Source organism: Ranitomeya imitator, chromosome 5, assembly GCF_032444005.1.
Source record: "Ranitomeya imitator isolate aRanImi1 chromosome 5, aRanImi1.pri, whole genome shotgun sequence".
In the NCBI taxonomy this organism is placed as follows: Eukaryota; Metazoa; Chordata; class Amphibia; order Anura; family Dendrobatidae; genus Ranitomeya; species Ranitomeya imitator.
This window is the reverse complement of record NC_091286.1, coordinates 457,155,349-457,178,815: the sequence shown is the minus strand read 5'-3', so window position 1 is coordinate 457,178,815 and position 23,467 is coordinate 457,155,349. Positions and strand designations below refer to the sequence as shown.

The following is a 23,467-nucleotide window of genomic DNA, read 5'->3' as shown; positions in this document are numbered from 1 at the left end:
GGTGCTTAAGTTTTTTACAATCTGCACAGGATCTGTCTTTTCAACATTTTGACGGATTGTGACTGATTGTAAAAAACGGAAGTGTGAAAGAGGCCTTAGCCTTGTCTGTTAGAGCAGGACAAGCATTCCAGCTACGCCAAGCATAAGTCAGGGTCGTTCTCAGAATAAGACAGGGATAGGAATGTGATTGCTGCAAAAGGTGAAAAACAACATCTAGAGACGCTAGGGAGCTTAGGGTTGCGCAGAGTCAGGAATGCCCCCCTTTTATCTTTCACTAGTGGCAGAGCTCCCCTACCCTTCAGTTTTGTGCGCCGTCTTGCTTCTGGCAGAAGCGTGACAATATATCTACAGTCCTAACTAATATAAGATTATGCGCCATAGTGCACATTACTCAGTCATTATATATTGACTAGATGGTGGCCCGATTCTAACGCATCGGGTATTCTAGAATATGCATGTCCACGTTGTATATTGCCCAGCCACGTAGTATATTGCCCAGTCACGTACTATATTTCCCAACGACGTAGTATATTGTCCAGCCACATAGTATATTATCCAGCCACGTAGTATATTGCCCAGCCACATAGTATACTGCCCAGCCACGTAGTATACTGCCCAGCCATGTAGTATATTGCCCAGCCACGTAGTATATTGCCCAGCCATGTAGTATATTGCCCAGCCACGTAGTATATTGACCAGCCACGTAGTATATTGCCCAGTCATGTAGTATATTACCCAGCCACGCAGTATATTGCCAAGCCACGTAGTATATTGCACAGCCCACATAGTATATTGCCCAGTCATGTAGTATATTGCCCAGTCACATGACCGTGACGTCATGGCAGGTCCTTCTCGAGCAGGGCCTGTGATGACGTCGCGGTCACATGACCGTGACGTCATGGCAGGTCCTTCTCCCATACCATGCTTGGCACCGGAACCTGACGCTTGCATGTAGCGGTCGCCGGAGCGTCGCGAAAGGTGAGTATATAATGATTTTTTTATTATTATTATTTTTAACATTAGATATTTTTACTATTGATGCATAGGCAGCATCAATAGTAAAAACTTGGTCACACAGGGTTAATAGCGGCGGTAACGGAGTGAGTTACCCGTGGCATAACGCGGTCCGTTACCGTTGGCATTAACCCTGTGTGAGCGGTGACTGCGGGGAGTATGGAGCGGGTGGCGGGCACTGACTGCAGGGGAGTAAGGAGGGACTAATCGGACTGTGGCCGTCGCTGATTGGTCGCGGCAGCCATGACAGGCAGCTGGCGAGACCAATCAGTGACTTGAATTCCATGACAGACAGAGGCCGCGACCAATGAATATCCGTGACAGACAGAAGGACAGACAGAAAGATGGAAGTTACCCTTAGACAATTGCAATTATATAGTAGATTGCTGGTTAGAAAGGGTTAAGATAACACTCCAGGCAAACTAAGTTGTCTTGATATATCTACCTCACACTGGGGGGGGCAGTACATGATTTAGTCCTTTCCTGTTCTTTGAAACAGGCCCAGCACCAGACACAACACTGTATTTTGCCTGCAGCGTCCTTTTTATGGATGTCGCAGAGAAGCTACATTGTATGTTTGTTGCCTATATAGTGAAGGTGAGACAAAGGGGGTGCTTCCCTATAAAAAGTAATGGGTGTACTATAAAAAGGGGTGCATTCAATACCTTCAATTAGCAATTTGCTGCAATTACATTCTTTTGAAACTGGGTTGTCAACGGACCATTAAGTACTCGTTTTATATGGACTTGTGTTTAAGTTTTACTTGGGAAGATAAAGGTGTTTTCTAAAGATTTGATGAAAAGTTACCAAGGTAAAAGATTACACATTGAAGCTTTTGTGAACAGAAAAATCACTTGAAACAAAACCGATCCTTGTAAGAAATTCGCACTGTGTTCTGTACAGTGTATAAGCCATGTATCTCCTGCACAATTGTGGACATTAACCTGTTTTATGACTCTCTCCAACTTGTTCTTTTGATCCTCCATCTCTTTGTGAAGCTGTGTAATGCAGGGAAGCATATCATTCACCTTCTCCTGGTACGACAATTCCTCTTTCATCATGCTATCAAAAGTGTTTTTCATACTCTGGAATAAAGTAACAGTTTCTTGCTAGATCATATACATAGAGCCTGTTGTTATGATTTTCAAAGTCTGATTTGTCTTTCAACACTAAGAAGACATTTTATCAGAAAGTGTGTCTGTACAGCTGGATACAGCGCTAATGGGTAATGACGATGGGTAGCATTTATCAAGCTTCATATTAATATATTTCTGCCTTCTAACATGTGACCACTTGACAAGTAACATTGCCCTACATTTGCTGGGAAGTTTAGGATGAACAGAAAAAAGTTAACTATTATGTGTTTAACTATTGTATAGACAATGTACTACTTAAATGTATAGTTGCGAGGAAGATCAATACTAATGCTGCTCACACATTAGTCTACAGTAGATTAAAATGGACGTGTTCAATCAAAATCCTCCTTGGTTGTGTGAAATTTCAGAACATAATTGTCTAAAAAGTAGGCAGCCTGACTTAACCGCTTCCAGGCGATTTTTCATTATTACACTTTCATTCAAAAACTCTTTACATTTTCCCATTGATAAAGCATATGACTGTGTTTGTGCGGGACTAGATGTAGTTTTAAATGACATCATTCATTTTACCATTAGATGCATTTGAAAACAGGAAAACAATTCCAAATGTAGTGAAATTGCAAAAAAACAAAATTTGGTAAAACAAAAGGACTTGGCAAAACAATTCTACAGGCTAGTACAGTTGGTACTTTTCTTCAGATGTGAAAAACATTTGGAAAGTCATGAAAAAACGCTATGCTTGTGTTGCCATTTTCCAAGACATGTAACATTTTAACCCCTTCATGACCTTGGGATTTTTCGTTTTTCCGTGTTCGTTTTTCACTCCCCTCCTTCCTAGAGCCATAACTTTTTTATTTTTCCGTTAATTTGGCCATGTGAGGGCTTATTTTTTGCGGGACGAGTAGTACTTTTGAACGACATCATTGGTTTTAGCATGTCGTGTACTAGAAAACGGGAAAAAAATTCCAAGTGCGGTGAAATTGCAAAAAAAAAGCAATCCCACACTTGTTTTTTGTTTGGCTTTTTTGCTAGGTTCACTAAATGCTAAAACTGACCTGCCATTATGATTCTCCAGGTCAGTCCGAGTTCATAGACAACTAACATGACTAGGTTATTTTTTATCTAAGTGGTGAAAAAAAATTCCAAACTTTGCTAAAAAAAAAAAAAAATTGCGGCATTTTCCGATACTCGTAGCGTCTCCATTTTTCGTGATCTGGGGTCGGTTGAGGGCTTATTTTTTGCGTGCCGAGCTGGCGTTTTTAATGATAGCAGATACGTTCTTTTGATCGCCCGTTATTGCATTTTAATGCAATGTCGCGGCGACCTAAAAACGTAATTCTGGCGTTTCGAATTTTTTTCTCGCTACGCCGTTTAGCGATCAGGTTAATGCTTTTTTTTAATTGATAGATCGGGCGATTCTGAGCGCGGCGATACCAAATATGTGTAGATTTGATTTTTTTTTTTATTGATTTATTTTGATTGGGGCGAAAGGGGGGTGATTTAAACTTTTATATTTTTTTTATTTTTTTTTCACATTTTTTTTAACTTTTTTTTTTTAACTTTTGCCATGCTTCAATAGCCTCCATGGGAGGCTAGAGGCAGGCACAACTCGATCGCCTCTGCTATATAGCAGCGATCTGCTGATCGCTGCTATGTAGCAGAAATGGAGGTGTGCTGTGAGCGCCAACCACAGGGTGGCGCTCACAGCCACCGGTGATTAGTAACCATAGAGGTCTCTAGGACCTCTATGGTTACCATCCTGATGCATCGCCGACCCCCGATCATGTGACGGGGGTCGGCGATGACGTCATTTCCGGCCACCCGGCCGGAAGCGGTAGTTAAATGCCGCTGTCAGCGTTTGACAGCGGCATTTAACTAGTTAATAGGTGCGGGCAGATCGCGATTCTGCCCGCGCCTATTACGGGCACATGTCAGCTGTTCAAAACAGCTGACATGTCCCGGCTTTGATGCGGGCTCACCGCGGAGCCCTGCATCAAAGCAGGGGATCTGACCTCGGACGTACTATCCCGTCCGAGGTCAGATAGGGGTTAATTTCTTCATCAATTAAACTGTGTGAAGGCTTGTTTTTATCCCTTTTTATTGTATCTTTTTGCGTGTATGATGAATGCTCAGCTCCTTAGCCTGCATCATATACTGGGACCAGACTTTGAAAGTAACACTATGTCTAATGTCAGTAAGGGGTTAAAATGTTCTGCCAATAGTCCTAGTCCAAAATCAATCTTTTCCTGGAAAAAAAAAACAATCCATGACATCCCCAAAAAGAAAATTTGGACCAGTTTAATTGAAACTGAATAGTCAATTTGAAAAACTGTAATTATCAATATAGAGGAAAATTTATTCAATCATCTGTTCAACTTTTGTGTAACCAGCAATCTAGTTTTATTCACCTGTGTATTGCCACCTTTAGTGTCATTTCTACTCCTCTTAGAATTCTGTATATTACAATCCTCTTCCCCTTTGCACTGGACCCCTGTCTAAAACATGTACGCTTGTGCTCAAAAGTTTACATACCCCAGCAGATTTTTTGCTTTCTTAGCCTTTTTTCGGAGAATATGAATGATAACACCAAAACTTTTTCTCCACTCATGGTTAGTGGTTGGGTGAAGCCATTTATTGTCAAACTACGGTGTTTTTTCTTTTTAAATCATAATGACAACCCAAAACATCGAAATGATGCTGATCAAAAGTTTACATACCCTTGTGATTTTGGCCTGATAACGTGCACAGAAGTTGACACAAATGAGTCTGAATGGCTACTAAAGGTAACATTCTCACCTGTGACATGTCTGCTTGCAATCTGTGTGTGTACATAAAAGCTGAGTTTCTGGGATCCAGACAGACTCTTGCATCTTTCATCCAGCCACTGGCATTTCTGGATTGTGAGTCATGGGGAAAGCAAAATAATTGTCAACGGATCTATGGGAAAAGGTAGTTGAACTATATAACATGATACAAAAAGATATCCAAGGAATTGATAATGCTGGTGAGCAGCGTTCAAACTGTGATTAACTAATGGAAAATCAGGGGCTCTGAAAACAAAACCAACAAAAATATTGTCGCCAGGAGAAAGCCTTTACTGCACAAATGCCACAGAGTATCTTATCTACAATACGCAAAACAGCAGAGCGACAAGCCTCAAAACTTCTGGAACGAAGTAATTTGAAGTGATGAGACCAACATTGAACTTTTTGGCCACAATCATAAATGTTACATTTGGAGAGAGGTCAACAAGGCCTATGATGAAAGGAAAACCATTTCTACTGTAAAGCACAAAGGTGGATCGCTGATGTTTTGGGGATGTGTGAACTACAGAGGCACAGGAAACTTGGTCAAAGTTGAAGGAAAGATGAATGCAGCACGTTATCAGCAAATACTGGAGGCAAATTTGCACTAATCAGCCTGGAAGCTGAGCAATGGGACGTACTTGGACATTCCAACATGACTACAATTGAAAACACAAGGCCAAGTCGACCTGTCATTGGCTACAGCAGAACAAAGTGAAGGTTCTGGAGTGGACATTTCAGTCTCCTGACCTCAATATCACTAAGCAACTCCGGGGAGATCTCAAGCGCACAGTTCATGCTAGACAGCCCCGGAATTTACAGGAACTGGAGGCTTTTTGCAAAGAATAGTGGGCAGCTTTACCATCTGAGAAAATAAAGAACCTCATCCACAACTACCACAAAAGACTTCAAGCTATCATTGATATTAGAGGAAGCAATACACGGTATTAAGAAATGGGGTTTGTAAACTTTTGATCAGGGTCATTTGGATGTTTTGGGTTGTCAATATGATTTAAAAAGAGAAAACACAGTAGGTTGACAATAAATGGCTTCACCCAACCACTAACCATTAGTGAAGAAAATGTTTTGATGTTATCATTCATATTCTCTCCAAGAAAGCAAAAATTCTGCTGGGGTATGTAAACTTTTGAGTACATTTTAGATTTCTGTGCACGAGCTGACCATCTAATGTCTATAGGGGCTGCCCGACTCTCTAACGATAGTTGTATTGAAACGTTGATGCAATATTTTGGTTATCAGGAAAATAAGCGCTACCAAAAGTGCGTACTATATGTAGACAGTTTATACATTCTTTTTCTATCCTATATTTGGAGGGAATTATGTTCATTTTTTCACCATTTTGGTATTATTAGATCTATTCAAGTAATTGCTAATAATGTTCTATAAGTGCAGTTCTACATTCACAATTCTTCATGCTTCAGTCCTAAAATACTTGTCAGCTCTTTTACCCTCTGTGTGCATCTTATATTGAACAATGAGCTGCAGACATAATATACATGGCCCTGGTTCTAGGTTCTTTATATCCTGAGGTATAAGAGACTATATAGTATTCATAAACAGTGCAAATCTCATTTATACAAGAAATTATACGAGAGTGCAGCTAAGCTTCTAGGCATGTCAAGCTTGATGACTGCCAAAAGGAAATGACTCTAGTGTATAATACAGGCTGTAACTTTTAGTCAGTATAAGATAATTCACGCTAAAACAAAGAAATCTTACCTGCGTGTCTTCCTGAATCTCCTTTATTTGTCTCCTCTTGTACCTATATTTTTCCTCAGCTGCTTTCTTTTGCTCTTCTAGTTGTATTTTTTCTTCATACTCCTCACCTAAGATTCAATGGGTACTGTCCTTTCAACAAACTTGGCTTAAACCAATAGTGCAAATGAATATAAGAAACATTATAATACATCAGAAAATCTACTTCTTTCCCCACTTATCAGTCACTTCTTCCCGTCCATTCTTTTTTCCCGAACTCATCAACCACTCTGAAAAACAGCTCAATTCTGTCTTCGTAAAAACAAGATCGAGAATCGGCACATTGAAGTGTCAGGTTACACCTCCTTTTAGAAATTAGGGAGAAGGCAGAGCGAAATGAGGAAAACTCTGCACAGCGTGACTGCAGCTTTAGGAAACAGCTATACATCAGTACAGTGCTGGATTCCCAGCCACACAGCTCAGTACTGCTGTATAGTGTTGAGCCACCTCCCTAGTGTTCGGTTCTTCGAACAGGAAGGTGTTCGCCGAACTTTTCGTCGAACGTTCGACGAACACCGTTGAACCCCATTGAAACCAATGGCAGACAAACACATACAAACACATGGAAAACAAATAGAAAACACCTTAAAAGGCGTCCAAAATCTGACAAACTGCTCAGAAGACACAACAAACATGGAAAAGTCACAACTACATATAGTCATGCGAAAAGAAAAGAGGTGGAGGAGTAAAAGGATAAGGAGACACAGATATAGGCATGTCATGCCCTTCTAAAATCAAGAAAGGTTGGAGTAAAAATCTAAACTATGTACTGTACCTCCTTTGATGAGGTGGGTCAAGAAGTTGGTAAAGGGCACCCTAATGGCCAAAACAGACATTGAGGGGGCATTCCGGTTACTACCTGTGCCTCCAAATAGTGTCCTCCCATTGGGCTGCTTCTGTGAAGGAGCATACTACATAGATCGCTGTTTGCCCATGGGGTGCTCCATATCCTGCTCACTATTTGAGGCGTTTAGTTGCTTCCTCGAATGTGTCATCATGGACGTTTGTAAGGCGGCACATATTATCCATTACCTCGACGACTTCTTATGCCTGGGCCCAAAAAATTTGCCACAGTGTGAAAACACGCGGTAGTCCACCTGTGAGAAGGAGAGAGCTGGAGGTAGAGTGGACACCCCAGAGCCGAGGGGTTAGATTGAGAAAGAAAGAAGGCGGTGTAGCTTGCTTCATGGGTACTCTGCTGAGTAGCACAAAATGCTATTGGGTACAAAACGATTTCCTGGGCTAGATGCAGTTTAAATTTAGTAATTAGATAAACAGGTGGTGTAGCTTGCTTTATGAGTGGGGTATGCTGCTGAGTATCACTAAACTCTACTAGGCCCAAACGGATTTCCTGGGTTAGATGCCGTTACAAAATAGTAGTTAGTTAAACAGGCGGTGTAGCTTGCTTCATGGGTGGGGTACGCTGCTGAGTATCACTAAATTCTACTAGGCCCAAAAGAATTTCCTAGGCTAGATGCCGTTACAAAATAGTAGTTCGGTAAACAGGCGGTGTAGCTTGCTTCATGGGTGGGGTATGCTGAGTATCACTAAATTCTACTAGGCCCAAACGGATTTCCTGGGCTAGATGCTGTTAAAAATAGTGCTTAGGTAAACAGGCGGTGGGTGGCTGGGCTACTCTGCTGACTAGCAGACACTGAAGCTTTGGAGCAGACCTCTGAATCCCAGGCCATAGTATGAGAAAACAACTATGCAGACGACCCCACCCACCTGGAATTGATGATGGCAACGTCATGTAAAACTCAGCAAGTGGACTATATAAGAGTCTCCATTTTTTCCAAAAATTCGGCCACAGACACCACTTAAGTGGCATCAATTTCGCCAGAGTTTTTTAAATCGGTTGGTGAGGTGATTTTCAAAAATCATCAAGCTTTTAGTCTCCCCAAGATGACACAGGGGTAGAAAAGTCCTTGCGGATCCAGGATTTGTTCATCTTGATGAACGTTAGTCTATCTACATTGTCACTAGACAGCCGCGTGCGCTTCTCTGTCAGCACACCACCAGCAGCGCTGAACACACGTTCAGAGAGAACGCTGGCTGCTGGGCACGACAAGATCTCCAAGGCGTGAGTGGCGAGCTCAGGCCATTTTTCAAGATTGGAAGCGTAAAATGAGCAAGGGTCCAGTTCCACAGTCATGGCATCGATGTTAACTTGGAGATACTCTTGTACCATCTTCTCTAGACGTTGGCTGTGCGTCATACTTCTTGTCTCCTGTGGCCTTGCAAAGGATGGTCCAAAAAAATCTTGAAACGATTGGAAAAAATTGCTGTTACCACCAGATACGATGTTACTGTTACGGTTTGAGTGATGACTCGATAGTCCCACTGTTGGCAAGATAGAACTCAGATTCACTACGTGCACCACTGGTGTTTTGTGGAAAAGCAGATGTTAGATTCTGTAGCAGTCTCTGTTGATACTCCTGCATGCGTGAATCCCTTTCTATGGCCGGAATTATTTCGCCAAATTTGCTTTTGTACCGGGGATCTAAGAGTGTGGCAACCCAGTAGTCGGCATTACTTCGGATTCTGACAATCCGAGGGTCATGTTGCAGGTAGTGCAGCAAGAAGGCACTCATGTGTCTTGCGCATCCAGGAGGACCAAGTCCTTGTTGTCTTGGTGGTGGCGAGGTGAGAATCATGCTTCCTTCGTCTGCCCTCTCCCCCCAACCTCGCACAACAGAAATTTGATCAAGGTCTCCCTCATCTGATGAGTCTTCCATGCCCAGCGCCAGTTCGTACTCCACTTCTTCCTCACCTCCTGCACCTTCCTCAACAGTTTGGCTGCTACCATGCGCCCTCGGTAACCCCTCTTCCCCAGCCTCCAATGCCAGCCGCCTTGGTGCTGCCAACCTTCTTGACCTTGGAGATATGATCCCTTCCGCATACGACTCCTCCTGTTCCTCCTCCTCTTGTTCCACCACCTGACCCGAACTCTGTGTAAGGTGTGCTCCAGCATGTAAATCACCGGAATGGTCATGCTGATAATGGCATCGTCAGCACTAAACATCTTCGTTGCTATTTCAAAACTGTGCAGAAGGGTGCATAGGTCCCTGATCTGAGACCACTCCTGCAGCGTGATTTGCCCCACCTCTTGATCTCGTTGGCCCAGGCTATACGTCATAACGTATTGCACCAGGGCTTGTCGGTGCTGCCACAGTCGCTGCAACATGTGCAGAGTTGAATTCCACCGTGTGGGCACATCGCATTTCAGCCGGTGAACTGGCAGGCCCAAAGACTTCTGTAGAGATGCAAGTCGTCGAGCTGCGGGATGCAAACGGCAGAAGTGAGCATACAGCGACCATGCCCTCTGCAGAAGCCCATCTAGTCCGGGATAGTGGGATAAAAATTGCTGGACAACCATGTTCAAAACGTGAGCCATACAAGGCACGTGTGTGACATTGCCCCGGCGAAGGGCCGCACCCAGGTTTGCAGCAGTGTCGCACACAGCCTTCCCTGGCTGCAGGTTGAGTGGAGACAACCATTGATGGAACTCGGTCTCCAGAGCTGACCACATCTCCACTGCTGCGTGACTCACATTTCCCAGACACTTCAATGTAAACACTGCCTGATGCCGTTGAGCCCTGGTGACAGCATAGTGAGGAGGTGTGCAGGATGCCTTCTGCGCAGTTACAATGTGGGTGGCATTACCAGACAGGCTTTGGGTGCAGGTGGAGGACCGAGAGGAGGTTGAGGAGGCAGAAGCAGTGGAGGAACTTCTAGATACAGAGGATTGACAAGCAACTCGTGGCGACGGCAAGACTTGGACAGCAGCCCCTTCTCCTGATATTGCCGTAGTTACCCAGTGCCCAGTCACCGACATGTAACGCCCCTGTCCATGTCTACTCGTCCAAGTGTCTGTGGTGAAATGCTCCCTGTCACACACAGAGTTTCTCAAGGAAGCGGTGATGTTGTGTGCGACATGCTGGTGTAGCACAGACACAGCTTTCTTTGAGAAGTAGTGGCGACTGGGCATCTGGTACTGGGGCACTGTGACGGACATAAGGTCTCAAAAATCCTCTGTGTCCACCAGGCGGAAAGGCAGCATTTCTGTAGCCAACAGCTTGCAGATGGAGAAATTCAACCTCTTAGCTTTGTCATGGCTAGGAGGAAATGGTCTTTTACTTGTCCACATCTGAGGGACTGAGGGTTGGCTGCCGTGCTTAGACAGAGTTGAGTAGGGTGTCCCCGGCAAACTGCTGGTCTGTGAGGAAGGTGCAAATGTGGTGTCGATGTCGGAGAGTGCTCAACACCAGCAGGTGTTTCCACTAGCAAATGTCCTGACGACCTGCCAATCACACTGGCTGTTGCGGGTAAAGAGGTGGAAGGTCTGCATCCAAAACCATGTGTACGACTGCTGTCCCCACAGTCACAGAGGATGATGAGGACGCGGATGCACTTGATGGGGCAGACGGTGGTTGACCCGGCCCACTAGGCCGCATTGTAGCACAGTGAGCTTCCCACTGCAACTTATGCCTCATATCCATGTGACGGTTCATGAATGAAGTACTCAAGCTAGTGATTTTTTGGCCTCTACTGAGATTTTGTTGACAAATCTTACAGACAACATGAGTTGGGTCATCCTTTGCGATGTTAACCCCTTCAAGACCCAGCCTATTTTGACCTTAAAGACCTTGCCGTTTTTTGCAATTCTGACCAGTGTCCCTTTATGAGGTAATAACTCAGGAACGCTTCAACGGATCCTAGCGGTTCTGAGATTGTTTTTTCGTGACATATTGGGCTTCATGTTAGTGGTAAATTTAGGTCAATAAATTCTGCATTTATTTGTGATAAACACGGAAATTTGGCGAAAATTTTGAAAATTTCGCAATTTTCACATTTTGAATTTTTATTCTGTTAAACCAGAGAGATATGTGACACAAAATAGTTAATAAATAACATTTCCCACATGTTTACTTTACATCAGCACAATTTTGGAAACAAAATTTTTTTTTGTTAGGAAGTTATAAGGGTTAAAATTCGACCAGCGATTTGTCATTTTTACAACGAAATTTACAAAACCATTTTTTTTAGGGACCACCTCACATTTGAAGTCAGTTTGAGGGGTCTATATGGCTGAAAATACCCAAAAGTGACACCATTCTAAAAACTGCACCCCTCAAGGTACTCAAAACCACATTCAAGAAGTTTATTAACCCTTCAGGTGCTTCACAGCAGCAGAAGCAACATGGAAGGAAAAAATGAACATTTAACTTTTTAGTCACAAAAATTATCTTTTAGCAACAATTTTTTTATTTTCCCAATGGTAAAAGGAGAAACTGAACCACGAAAGTTGTTGTCCAATTTGTCCTGAGTACGCTGATACCTCATATGTGGGGGTAAACCACTGTTTTGGCGCACGGCAGGGCTTGGAAGGGAAGGAGCGCCATTTGACTTTTTGAATCAAAAATTGGCTCCACTCTTTAGCGGACACCATGTCACGTTTGGAGAGCCCCCGTGTGCCTAAAAATTGGAGCTCCCCCACAAGTGACCCCATTTTGGAAACTAGACGCCCCAAGGAACTTATCTAGATGCATAGTGAGCACTTTGAACCCCCAGGTGCTTCACAAATTGATCCGTAAAAATGAAAAAGTACTTTTTTTTCACAAAAAAATTCTTTTAGCCTCAATTTTTTCATTTTCACATGGGCAACAGGATAAAATGGATCCTAAAATGTGTTGGGCAATTTCTCCTGAGTACACCAATACCTCACATGTGGAGGTAAACCACTGTTTGGGCACATGGTAAGGCTCGGAAGGGAAGGAGCGCCATTTGACTTTTTGAATGAAAAATTATTTCCATCGTTAGCGGACACCATGTCGCGTTTGGATAGCTCCTGTGTGCCTAAACATTGGCGCTCCCCCACAAGTGACCCCATTTTGGAAACTAGACCCCCCAAGGAACTAATTTAGATGCCTAGTGAGCACTTTAAACCCTCAGGTGCTTCACAAATTGATCTGTAAAAATGAAAAAGTACTTTTTTTTCACAAAAAAATTCTTTTCGCCTCAATTTTTTCATTTTCACATGGGCAGTAGGATAAAATGGATCATAAAATTTGTTGGGCAATTTCTCCCGAGTACGCCGATACCTCATATGTGGGGGTAAACCACTGTTTGGGCACTCGGCAGGGCTCGGAAGAGAAGGCGCGCCATTTGACTTTTTGAATGGAAAATTAGCTCCAATTGTTAGCGGACACCATGTCGCGTTTGGAGAGCCCCTGTGTGCCTAAACATTGGAGCTCCCGCACAAGTGACCCCATTTTGGAAACTAGACCCCCCAAGGAACTTATCTAGATGCATATTGAGCACTTTAAACCCCCAGGTGCTTCACAGAAGTTTATAACGCAGAGCCATGAAAATAAAAAATAATTTTTCTTTCCTCAAAAATGATTTTTTAGCCTGGAATTTCCTATTTTGCCAAGGATAATAGGAGAAATTGGACCCCAAATATTGTTGTCCAGTTTGTCCTGAGTACGCTGATACCCCATATGTGGGGGTAAACCACTGTTTGGGCGCACGGCAGGGCTCGGAAGGGATGGCACGCCATTTGGCTTTTTAAATGGAAAATTAGCTCCAATCATTAGCGGACACCATGTCACGTTTGGAGAGCCCCTGTGTGCCTAAACATTGGAGATCCCCCAGAAATGACACCATTTTAGAAACTAGACCCCCAAAGGAACTAATCTAGATGTGTGGTGAGGACTTTGAACCCCCAAGTGCTTCACAGAAGTTTATAACGCAGAGCCATGAAAAAAAAAAAAAAAATTATTTTCTCAAAAATGATCTTTTAGCCTGCAATTTTTTATTTTCCCAAGGGTAACAGGAGAAATTTGACCCCAAAAGTTGTTGTCCAGTTTCTCCTGAGTACGCTGATACCCCATATGTGGGGGTAAATCACTGTTTGGGCACATGCCGGGGCTCGGAAGTGAAGTAGTGACGTTTTGAAATGCAGACTTTGATGGAATGCTCTGTGGGCGTCACGTTGCGTTTGCAGAGCCCCTGATGTGGCTTAACAGTAGAAACCCCCCACAAGTGACCCCATTTTGGAAACTAGACCCCCAAAGGAACTTATCTAGATGTGTGGTGAGCACTTTGAACCCCCAAGTGCTTCATAGAAGTTTATAATGCAGAGCCGTGAAAATAATAAATACGTTTTCTTTCCTCAAAAATAATTATTTAGCCCAGAGTTTTTTATTTTTCCCAAGGGTAACAGGAGAAATTTGACCCCAATATTTGTTGTCCAGTTTCTCCTGAGTACGGTGATACCCCATATGTGGGGGTAAACTACTGTTTGGGCACATGCCGGGGCTTGGAATTGAAGTAGTGACGTTTTGAAATGCAGACTTTGATGGAATGCTCTGCGGGCGTCACGTTGCGTTTGCAGAGCCCCTGATGTGCCTAAACAGTAGAAACCCCCCACAAGTGACCCCATTTTGGAAACTAGACCCTGAAAGGAACTTATCTAGATGTGTGGTGAGCACTTTGAACCCCCAAGTGCTTCATAGAAGTTTATAATGCAGAGCCGTGAAAATAATAAATACGTTTTCTTTCCTCAAAAATAATTATTTAGCCCAGAATTTTTTATTTTCCCAAGGGTTACAGGAGAAATTGGACCCCAAAAGTTGTTGTCCAGTTTCTCCTGAGTACGCTGATACCCCATATGTGGGGGTAAACCACTGTTTGGGCACACGTCGGGGCTCAGAAGGGAAGTAGTGACTTTTGAAATGCAGACTTTGATGGAATGGTCTGCGGGTGTCACGTTGCGTTTGCAGAGCCCCTGGTGTGCCTAAACAGTAGAAACCCCCCACAAGTGACCCCATTTTAGAAACTAGACCCCCCAAGGAACTTATCTAGATATGTGGTGAGCACTTTGAACCCCCAAGTGCTTCACAGACGTTTACAACACAGATCCGTGAAAATAAAAAATCATTTTTCTTTCCTCAAAAATTATGTTTTAGCAAGCATTTTTTTAGATTCACAAGGGTAACAGGAGAAATTGGACCCCAGTAATTGTTGCGCAGTTTGTCCTGAGTATGCTGGTACCCCATATGTGGGGGTAAACCACTGTTTGGGCACACGTCAGGGCTCGGAAGTGAGGGAGCACCATTTGACTTTTTGAATACGAGATTGGCTGGAATCAATGGTGGCGCCATGTTGCGTTTGGAGACCCCTGATGTGCCTAAACAGTGGTAACCCCTCAATTCTAACTCCAACACTAACCCCAACACACCCCTAACCCTAATCCCAACTGTAGCCATAATCCTAATCACAACCCTAACCCCAACACACCCCTAACCACAACACTAATTCCAACCCTAACCCTAAGGCTATGTGCCCACGTTGCGGATTCGTGTGAGATATTTCCGCACCATTTTTGAAAAATCTGCGGGTAAAAGGCACTGTGTTTTACCTGCGGATTTTCCGCGGATTTCCAGTGTTTTTTGTGCGGATTTCACCTGCGGATTCCTATTGAGGAACAGGTGTAAAACGCTGCGGAATCCGCACAAAGAATTCACATGCTGCGGAAAATACAACGCAGCGTTCCCGCGCGGTATTTTCCGCATCACGGGCACAGCGGATTTGGTTTTTCATATGTTTACATGGTACTGTAAACCTGATGGAACACTGCTGCGAATCCGCAGCCAAATCCGCACCGTGTGCACATAGCCTAATTCTAAAGGTATGTGCACACGCTGCGGAAAACGCTGCGGATCCGCAGCAGTTTCCCATGAGTGTACAGTTCAATGTAAACCTATGGGAAACAAAAATCGCTGTACACATGCTGCGGAAAAACTGCACGGAAACGCAGCGGTTTACATTCCGCAGCATGTCACTTCTTTGTGCGGATTCCGCAGCGGTTTTACAACTGCTCCAATAGAAAATCGCAATTGTAAAACCGCAGTGAAATGCGCAGAAAAAAACGCGGTAAATCCGCCATAAATCCGCAGCGGTTTAGCACTGCGGATTTATCAAATCCGCAGCGGAAAAATCCGCAGAGGACCAGAATACGTGTGCACATTCCTAACCCTAACCCTACCCCTAACCCTACCCCTAACCCTAGCCCTAACCCTAACCCTACCCCTAACCCTACCCCTACCCCTAACCCTACCCCTACCCCTAACCCTAACCCTACCCCTAACCCTACCCCTAACCCTAACCCTACCCCTAACCCTAACCCTATTCTAACATTAGTGGAAAAAAAAAAATTTCTTTATTTTTTTATTGTCCCTACCTATGGGGGTGACAAAGGGGGGGGGTCATTTATTATTTTTTTTATTTTGATCACTGAGATAGATTATATCTCAGTGATCAAAATGCACTTTGGAACGAATCTGCCGGCCGGCAGATTCGGCGGGCGCACTGCACATGCGCCCGCCATTTTGGAAGATGGCGGCGCCCGGGAGAAGACGGACGGGACCACGGCTGGATCGGTAAGTATGATAGGGTGGGGGGGGACCACGGGGGGGGGGATCGGAGCACGGGGGGGGGATCGGAGCACGGGGGGGGGAATCGGAGCGCGGGAGGGGTGGAACGGAGCGCGGGGGGCGTGGAACGGAGCACGGGGGGGCTGGAATGGAGCACGGGGGGGTGGAACGGAGCACGGGGGGGGGTGGATCGGAGTGCAGGGGGGGTGATTGGAGCACGGGGGGGTGATTGGAGCACGGGGGGAGCGGACACGAGCACGGGGGGGAGCGGAGCACAGGGCGGAGGGGAGCCGGAGCAGTGTACCGGCCAGATCGGGGGGGTGGGGGGGCGATCGGAGGGGTGGGGTGGGGGCACACTAGTATTTCCAGCCATGGCCGATGATATTTCAGCATCGGCCATGGCTGGATTGTAATATTTCACCCGTTATAATGGGTGAAATATTACAAATCGCTCTGATTGGCAGTTTCACTTTCAACAGCCAATCAGAGCGATCGTAGCCACGAGGGGGTGAAGCCACCCCCCCTGGGCTAAACTACCACTCCCCCTGTCCCTGCAGATCGGGTGAAATGGGAGTTAACCCTTTCACCCGATCTGCAGGGACGCGATCTTTCCATGACGCCGCATAGGCGTCATGGGTCGGATTGGCACCGACTTTCATGACGCCTACGTGGCGTCAAAGGTCGGGAAGGGGTTAAAAATACCCAGGCTATGCAAGGCTTAGAGCCTGTGCGACCTGAAGAGCCACCACGACTTCTGGTCTGAGGCACAGTTGGGGTTGAGGATGCAGTTGTTGACGTGCTTCCAGTACTCCGTCTCTGTCCAGGAAGGCGCACCGTTACCTCGTCGTCAGACTCGTCACTAGCATCCTCCTCCACCTCCTCTGTTGACCTCATGGACTGGCGAACTGGGGATTGACAGTAAGTGGTGTCTACAACCTCATCATCATCATCCTGTGTGTTCTCACACCCGTCATCCTCAGAGCCAACCTCTTCATGCCCCGACCGAAAGTCAAGTTTTCGTTCCAATCAGGTATCTCAGTCTCATCATCATCTTCCTCATTGTCTCCACTAACAGGAGTTACAGCTTGGGAACGAGGGTCTACATTATGCTCAGAACCTTCATCTGGGCCTGGATCCGACTCGCAAAGATTCTGGGCATCAGTGCAGATCATTTCCTCGTCTGGATTCACAGAAGCTCTGGAGCAGACCTCTGATTCCCAGGCTAAAGTATGCATAAACAGCTCTACAGACTTAACCATGTGTGTTACCCCATGCTCAGACGGGCAGCTGGAGACATGGGAGCTGTGAGGAAGCAAGTGCGATTGGGGTGACAACTCTGAGGACTGGAGTAGTTGTGATGTTGAAGTTGACATGGAAGAGAGCCCACTTGAATGAGCACTTGATATCCGTTCAAGCACCTGCTGTTTTTGTGCCTCATCTGGAATTTTTGGCGATGCTTGTAGCAATGGTCGTAAGAAAGGGATCATATCAGATTGTCCACGAAAAGAAGTAGACATCTTTACTTTGGCTGGAAGGAGGTCTTTCTTCTGCAGATGTTACTGTTGCTTTACCACCTACCCCACGGACACAACCTTTATTTCCCTTTCCAACACACCTATTCCCCTTTCCACCAGCAGCAGGCCTTTTGCCACTCATTTTAGTGCTTAACTAATTGGCAACTCTGTATCTGTAGTTGTTGGCACAACAACCGATGGATGAAAACCGAGCAGAACTGAGTGGCCAAACTGTGGTACTAGGCCCAAAACTAATAACTGGATTAGATGCAGTGAAAATAGAGATACACAGGCGGTATAGTTTGTTTCACAGGCGGGCTACTCTGCTGACGTGCAGACGCTGCTCCTAGGCCCTAAACTAATAACTGGAGTAGATGCAGTGAAAATAGAGATACACAGGCAGTATAGTTTGTTTCACAGGCGAACTACTCTGCTGACGTGCAGACACTGCTCCTAGGCCCTAAACTAATAACTGGATTAGATGCAGTGAAAATAGAGATACACAGGCGGTATAGTTTGTTTGACAGGCGGGCTACTCTGCTGACGTGCAGACACTGCTCCTAGGCCCTAAACTATTAACTGGATTAGATGCAGTGAAAATAGAGATACACAGGCGGTATAGTTTGTTTCACAGGCGGGCTACTCTGCTGACGTGCAGACACTGCTCCTAGGCCCTAAACTGTTAACTGGATTAGATGCAGTGAAAATAGAGATACACAGGAGGTGTAGTTAGTTTCACAGGCGAGCTACTCAGATGACTATCAGACAATGCTACTAGCCCAAAAGGATAGGCTGAGCTAGATTACACCAAATGCTGTGACAGACACTTGCACAGCACTGGCACAGACCTGCCGGGCAAACAGTGCTATGAACTGCTGTAACCTACCCTGAAAAGGGCTGATATTACAACTAGTCCCGACTCCTCCCGACTCCCTAAACCTATCTCTCTGACAATTCGCTCCAAAAAAACACTTTGTCTGTATAGCGGCCACAGCAGCAACGGTGCCGTTTAACACTAAGCTGCAGCAGAGCGGAAATGGTGGCGACGGGGCAAATGGCTGGTTCTTATAGGGCAAGGACATGTGACATACACAGCCAATGACACATGCCCTTGCTTGTGTGCATCACATGCACATTGCTGTGAGTGTGCGCACTGCTGAGAGACTGCACTGCCCCACTGTAAATGCGGGAAAGAAAAAAAAAATGGAGATCGGCGTTATTTCAGCACAGATCTATCCCCCGCCCACTATACACTGAAACAGTCTATTAACAATGATAAACAGTTTTAATGTGCAAATCAAGCGAGGCTTTTGCTGAACGAACAGTTATCGACCAGAAACTCGAACAGCCGAATTTTAAGAAAATTGTTTGGGTTTGTCGAACGACTCGAACACCGCCCAAAACAGCTCGAATTTGAGATTGGCGAACAGTTCGACTCGAACACCGCTCATCTCTACTGATGTATAATATCCTCCATGCTAATGTAAATTGTCTTCCATGCTGTTGCTAATTCCAAATATGTGCTACAATGAAAGAGCAGGAATCTGTTTCTGTGTGCTGTGTATAGGAGACATCATAGTAAGTCGACTCTTCCCAATAGATAAGAGAGAACTGAAAATTAGAGATAGATCCTACAACAGGGAAAACTGGGGAAATATAAAGATTACAAGACATATAATGGTGTTATTCCTAATATGCACACATATGACAGCTTATTTAAAAAAGTCGCCTAAAATTGCAGATACGCATTAAGTTTATCATGTATATAGTAAGCACTTAAGACAAAAATGAACCTTCATATAGCTTTATGAAGGTTTGCATATAGATTGTTTCCCATAATGTAATAAAAGACTTACTTGTTTCAGTCACTTTGTGGAATGATTTCCTATAGGAATTGTTACAGCCATTTATGACTTGGAGGGTGTTTTCTAAAGCATTGATTTCCTTTTCTGCCTTGCGAATTTTAGCATCCAGCTCATCACCATTTCGCTGAAGTTCTTCTTTTTCTTGTGCAGCCTTAAAAGCACATTATATTGAGTAAACCGTATTACTCACAAAAAATATCCACAAGAATTGTTGATAGGAGCCCTGTTTCTGTAAAGACTAACTAAACTCTAAAGCATTTTTATTTTTATATTTTGCAAGCACTTAAATTCAGTCAAAAGACCCCCAAGAAGTGCACGGGAGATAGGAATGCACAGATCGTGCTGGAGCATGCGCACAGAGTGGATTCAATAGAAAGCATATGCAAAATATAAATAAAAACTGCTAAAAGTTTAGCTACTCTTTAAAAGTTACAAGAGACATTTTACATTATAATGGATACTGATCTTGTTCAACTGAACACATTATATGGGCGTTAGAATCGTCCCTTTACGCATTCCAAGGACTGCAGATTATAATAACTGACCTGCTTTTCTTAGTTGGCAGATCAGAGGTGACAACACATAGGTAGTCACTCTCCATTGTAGTCTATGGGAATGACTGCACATGTGTGGTCACTTCATACCTGCAAGCATGGGGCACAAAACTCCAGTTCTTGGTATTAGTGCTGCTGATGCCAACAAGTTCGCAGCTTGAAACTTAAAATATTTCAAATCTGGGACTCGTTGGTATGAGCATGATATCCTATGACACAAACACAGACAGAAGAGAAGAATAATCATCCATAGAAACAGCACCGGAGGCTTTATTACCTTTATGATATAATACGCCTGTGACTTCTCCTCTTCACCCTCTGGTGGCATCATTGCAACAGTAATTATTTCAAATCTTTTTCTCATTTTATCAACTTTTGCAAGTCTTTCATGAAATTCTTGGCTGTAGAGAGAAGCAAAAATTTTCCAGTAAACTAAGTGAAAAATAATCACACAAATATAAAAACCTGATTACCGTACGTTCACGTTACGCTCCATGTTGGCAGAATTGTCAAAAGACCGCACACATATCCCGGTTAGTGACACTGAATGTGATTTGTTAGAGCCCTCTCGGAAGAGCCAGCTTCACATTCTCTTTAGTAAAATTGTAATAAATTGTACAATTTTAATATAGCAAGGATTATACACATCAGCATTAAATCTATACACAGATACCTCATAGTCTGTCTTTCCTGGTCTGCAAGTCGTAGCTGAGATTTCAGCATCTCTTTGTGTATAGCAATCTCTTGTGTCCGCTCTTTCATAGCCGTCTGCAAATTCAACTTGCGTTTTTCCAAAGAGAACACATCATCAGCTTTGTTATGTAGCATGTCCCTCAGGCGCTTGATTTCCAGCTTAAGGATATTGTCGTCAACCATTAAATCCTACAAATTGCAATGGAAACACACAGAAAAATCCGTTTTAAATTATACAAAAAATTAGTGGGCTTAAAAGAAGGCTATGATCATCAACAACCGATAATCTATGCCACAGAATAACACCAATTTGTTTCCATAACTGGTGTACATTTTGGCGTGTGGTGCAAAGACAGCCCAAAAATGTGCTAAATTTATTAAGAAGTGGCACTCTTGATTAACTCCCCTTTTGGATTGTAACATAGTAACATAGTAACATAGTTAGTAAGGCCGAAAAAAGACATTTGTCCATCCAGTTCATCCTATATTCCATCATAATAAATCCCCAGACCTACGTCCTTCTACAGAACCTAATAATTGTATGATACAATATTGTTCTGCTCCAGGAAGACATCCAGGCCTCTCTTGAACCCCTCTACTGAGTTCGCCATCACCACCTTCTCATTGTATGGTGGAAGAACTGCGTATATTAATGATCTAGGTCTGACATTGAGGCAGCCTAATAATTAGAAAAGTCACCTGGAATGTTGCATATAGAATTAGGACTTTCACTCTTCTCCGGTCTGGCAACCATGGAGTAATAACAATGCCGCTGGAAAAGGGTCCTGTACATTTTTTGGCACAACTGTACTTCAGGGCCAAAAAAAAAACCTACTGCTTACGGACATTTTTTTTTTCATGCTATGGTTTTGAGATAATGAATTACCTGTTTGGAAGTCCTGAGTTTTTTCAATGCTTTATCAGACATGCTATTGAACAGTTTCAGTTCTTCCATTTTGCTAATTAGGTTCTCTTTCTCCTGGCCTGTCTTTTCAAGCTCTCGTTTGATATTACGAACATCTCCCTGTTTATAAGCAAATGTCATTTAGAAAAATAGGTTAAAAAAAAAGATAAATGCAACAGATTACATGAAAAGATAAAACTAGGAAAAAATGCTGCCAGTCCCATTAAAGCTGCAAATAAATGGTTGTCAAGGTGTTAATTGCTTGTATCTATGATGAAAGGGTGAACGTGGTCTACTGAGAAGCGCTAGGCTGGTGATGATAAGAGTCAGGAAGGATTAAAGGTGCAAACCTTTATTGAATCATAAGTCCACTGAATAATAAGTCCACAACGCGTTTCAACTGCGTTCATCTTCATCAGCTGGTAATAGTATCTATTTAGGTAATCTCTTACCTGAAGCTTCTTGTGCTGAGAATTTAGGATATTAAGAGCAACTTTACGCTCATCAAACGTTTTACTGAGATCAGATACTTTCATTTCCAGCGCATGCTTTTCATCTGTATTGACTTCTCCTTTCAGTCTTGCTAGTCTGCGCTCCAGTTGTTGTATCTGGAAATCCTAATCAAAATAGTCAGAGGAAGAAAACCAGAAATATGTATCACGAGCAAGTAATAACTACAATGTGCTGCACGTACATAACATGGTGGTGACACTGTACAACTTCCTTTTCAGCCACCTCATTTTCTTTAGAAACAATTCTGTTTAGCAAATAATTAAATTCTAGACACATCCTTACCAAGGGCTGTACAGCAACTTACAGATAGTTTCCAACCCTAATGGTTTACCCTCTGGCTTTCACTACTGGTGCTGCATGTCTAAATGCTCACGGGTTAGAGTTGTAGGTAACAACGTCTCCGAGGGGACATTTGTTTTGGTCAAAAATGCATACTAGGGGGCATGGCTATGTGCTTGTGCTGAACAGACATGCTGGACATCCCTGGGTCTTAGTGCCAGGCGTGTTGGTCCAGTAAAAGCAGAAGCACTGCAGTGTGGGGGGTTCTATAAAGGGACAGTAGCTATCTGGAAGCTGGGAGTGAGGATCTTGGGCTTCAGCTGTGAAATGAACCATAGCAAGAAGTTGGGGAAGGTGAACGGTATATCACAGGCATATCAAGATGGTGCCTGTTTGTCATGCCGGAGGAGGCAAAGGAATGTTAGTGGAGATGTGACAGCCAGATTAAAGCAAGATGCTCATATAGCTCATCCTACAACCCCCATGAGGCAGAGATCTGTAACAAATATGAAAAGACCCCAAAGAAAGTCCCCTACGGGGTCTTGGTACTCAGTTGTAGCACAGGAGGTGGAGGAGGTAAGCTCTCCTGTCATGAAACCATAGAACAGACTTTGCAGGAATTTACTGAAGTGAGGAAGACCCATAGAGGGAAAGAATGCACTACTAAAGAAATATCCCTGGATGAATCACCTTCTTTGCTGGATGTTCTTAACGCAGTGAACAAATGTAATAAGACTATTAATATAGTGGGTCAGGTGAGGAACATCCAGGTAACTATCTCTATAATCGGCCATGATGTACAAAAAGGAGAGGAAAGTGTCACAGCAGTGGAGGAACTGGTGAGTGAGCTAAAGGATTCTCACCCCTAGTCCGTAGAGAGATTCAAAACCATGTTTAATCTTTGGCGGCCTTGATAGTGAAGGTGAATCATGTGCAGAATTGCCAAAGACAAAACAACATCAGACTGGTTGGGGTACCTGAAAAGGTGTAAGGAGGAATCACTGACAGTTACTT

At 43.9% G+C, this 23,467-nt stretch overlaps 1 protein-coding gene across 2 annotated transcripts in view; it reads right to left on the bottom strand.

Annotated features, from left to right (window-relative positions):
• The window catches only part of CCDC39 (coiled-coil domain 39 molecular ruler complex subunit), a 154,420-nt gene that overhangs the window by 38,484 nt on the left and 92,469 nt on the right, over positions 1-23,467 (bottom strand). For both annotated transcript variants that reach the window (XM_069727254.1, XM_069727255.1), the window contains exons 11-17: positions 22,114-22,278; positions 21,644-21,781; positions 20,738-20,946; positions 20,342-20,465; positions 19,502-19,661; positions 6,656-6,762; positions 1,959-2,099 (exon numbers count right to left, since the gene is read on the bottom strand). In XM_069727254.1, the coding sequence (XP_069583355.1) occupies positions 1,959-2,099; positions 6,656-6,762; positions 19,502-19,661; positions 20,342-20,465; positions 20,738-20,946; positions 21,644-21,781; positions 22,114-22,278 (1,044 nt within the window). The remainder of the gene's footprint in view (positions 1-1,958; positions 2,100-6,655; positions 6,763-19,501; positions 19,662-20,341; positions 20,466-20,737; positions 20,947-21,643; positions 21,782-22,113; positions 22,279-23,467) is intronic.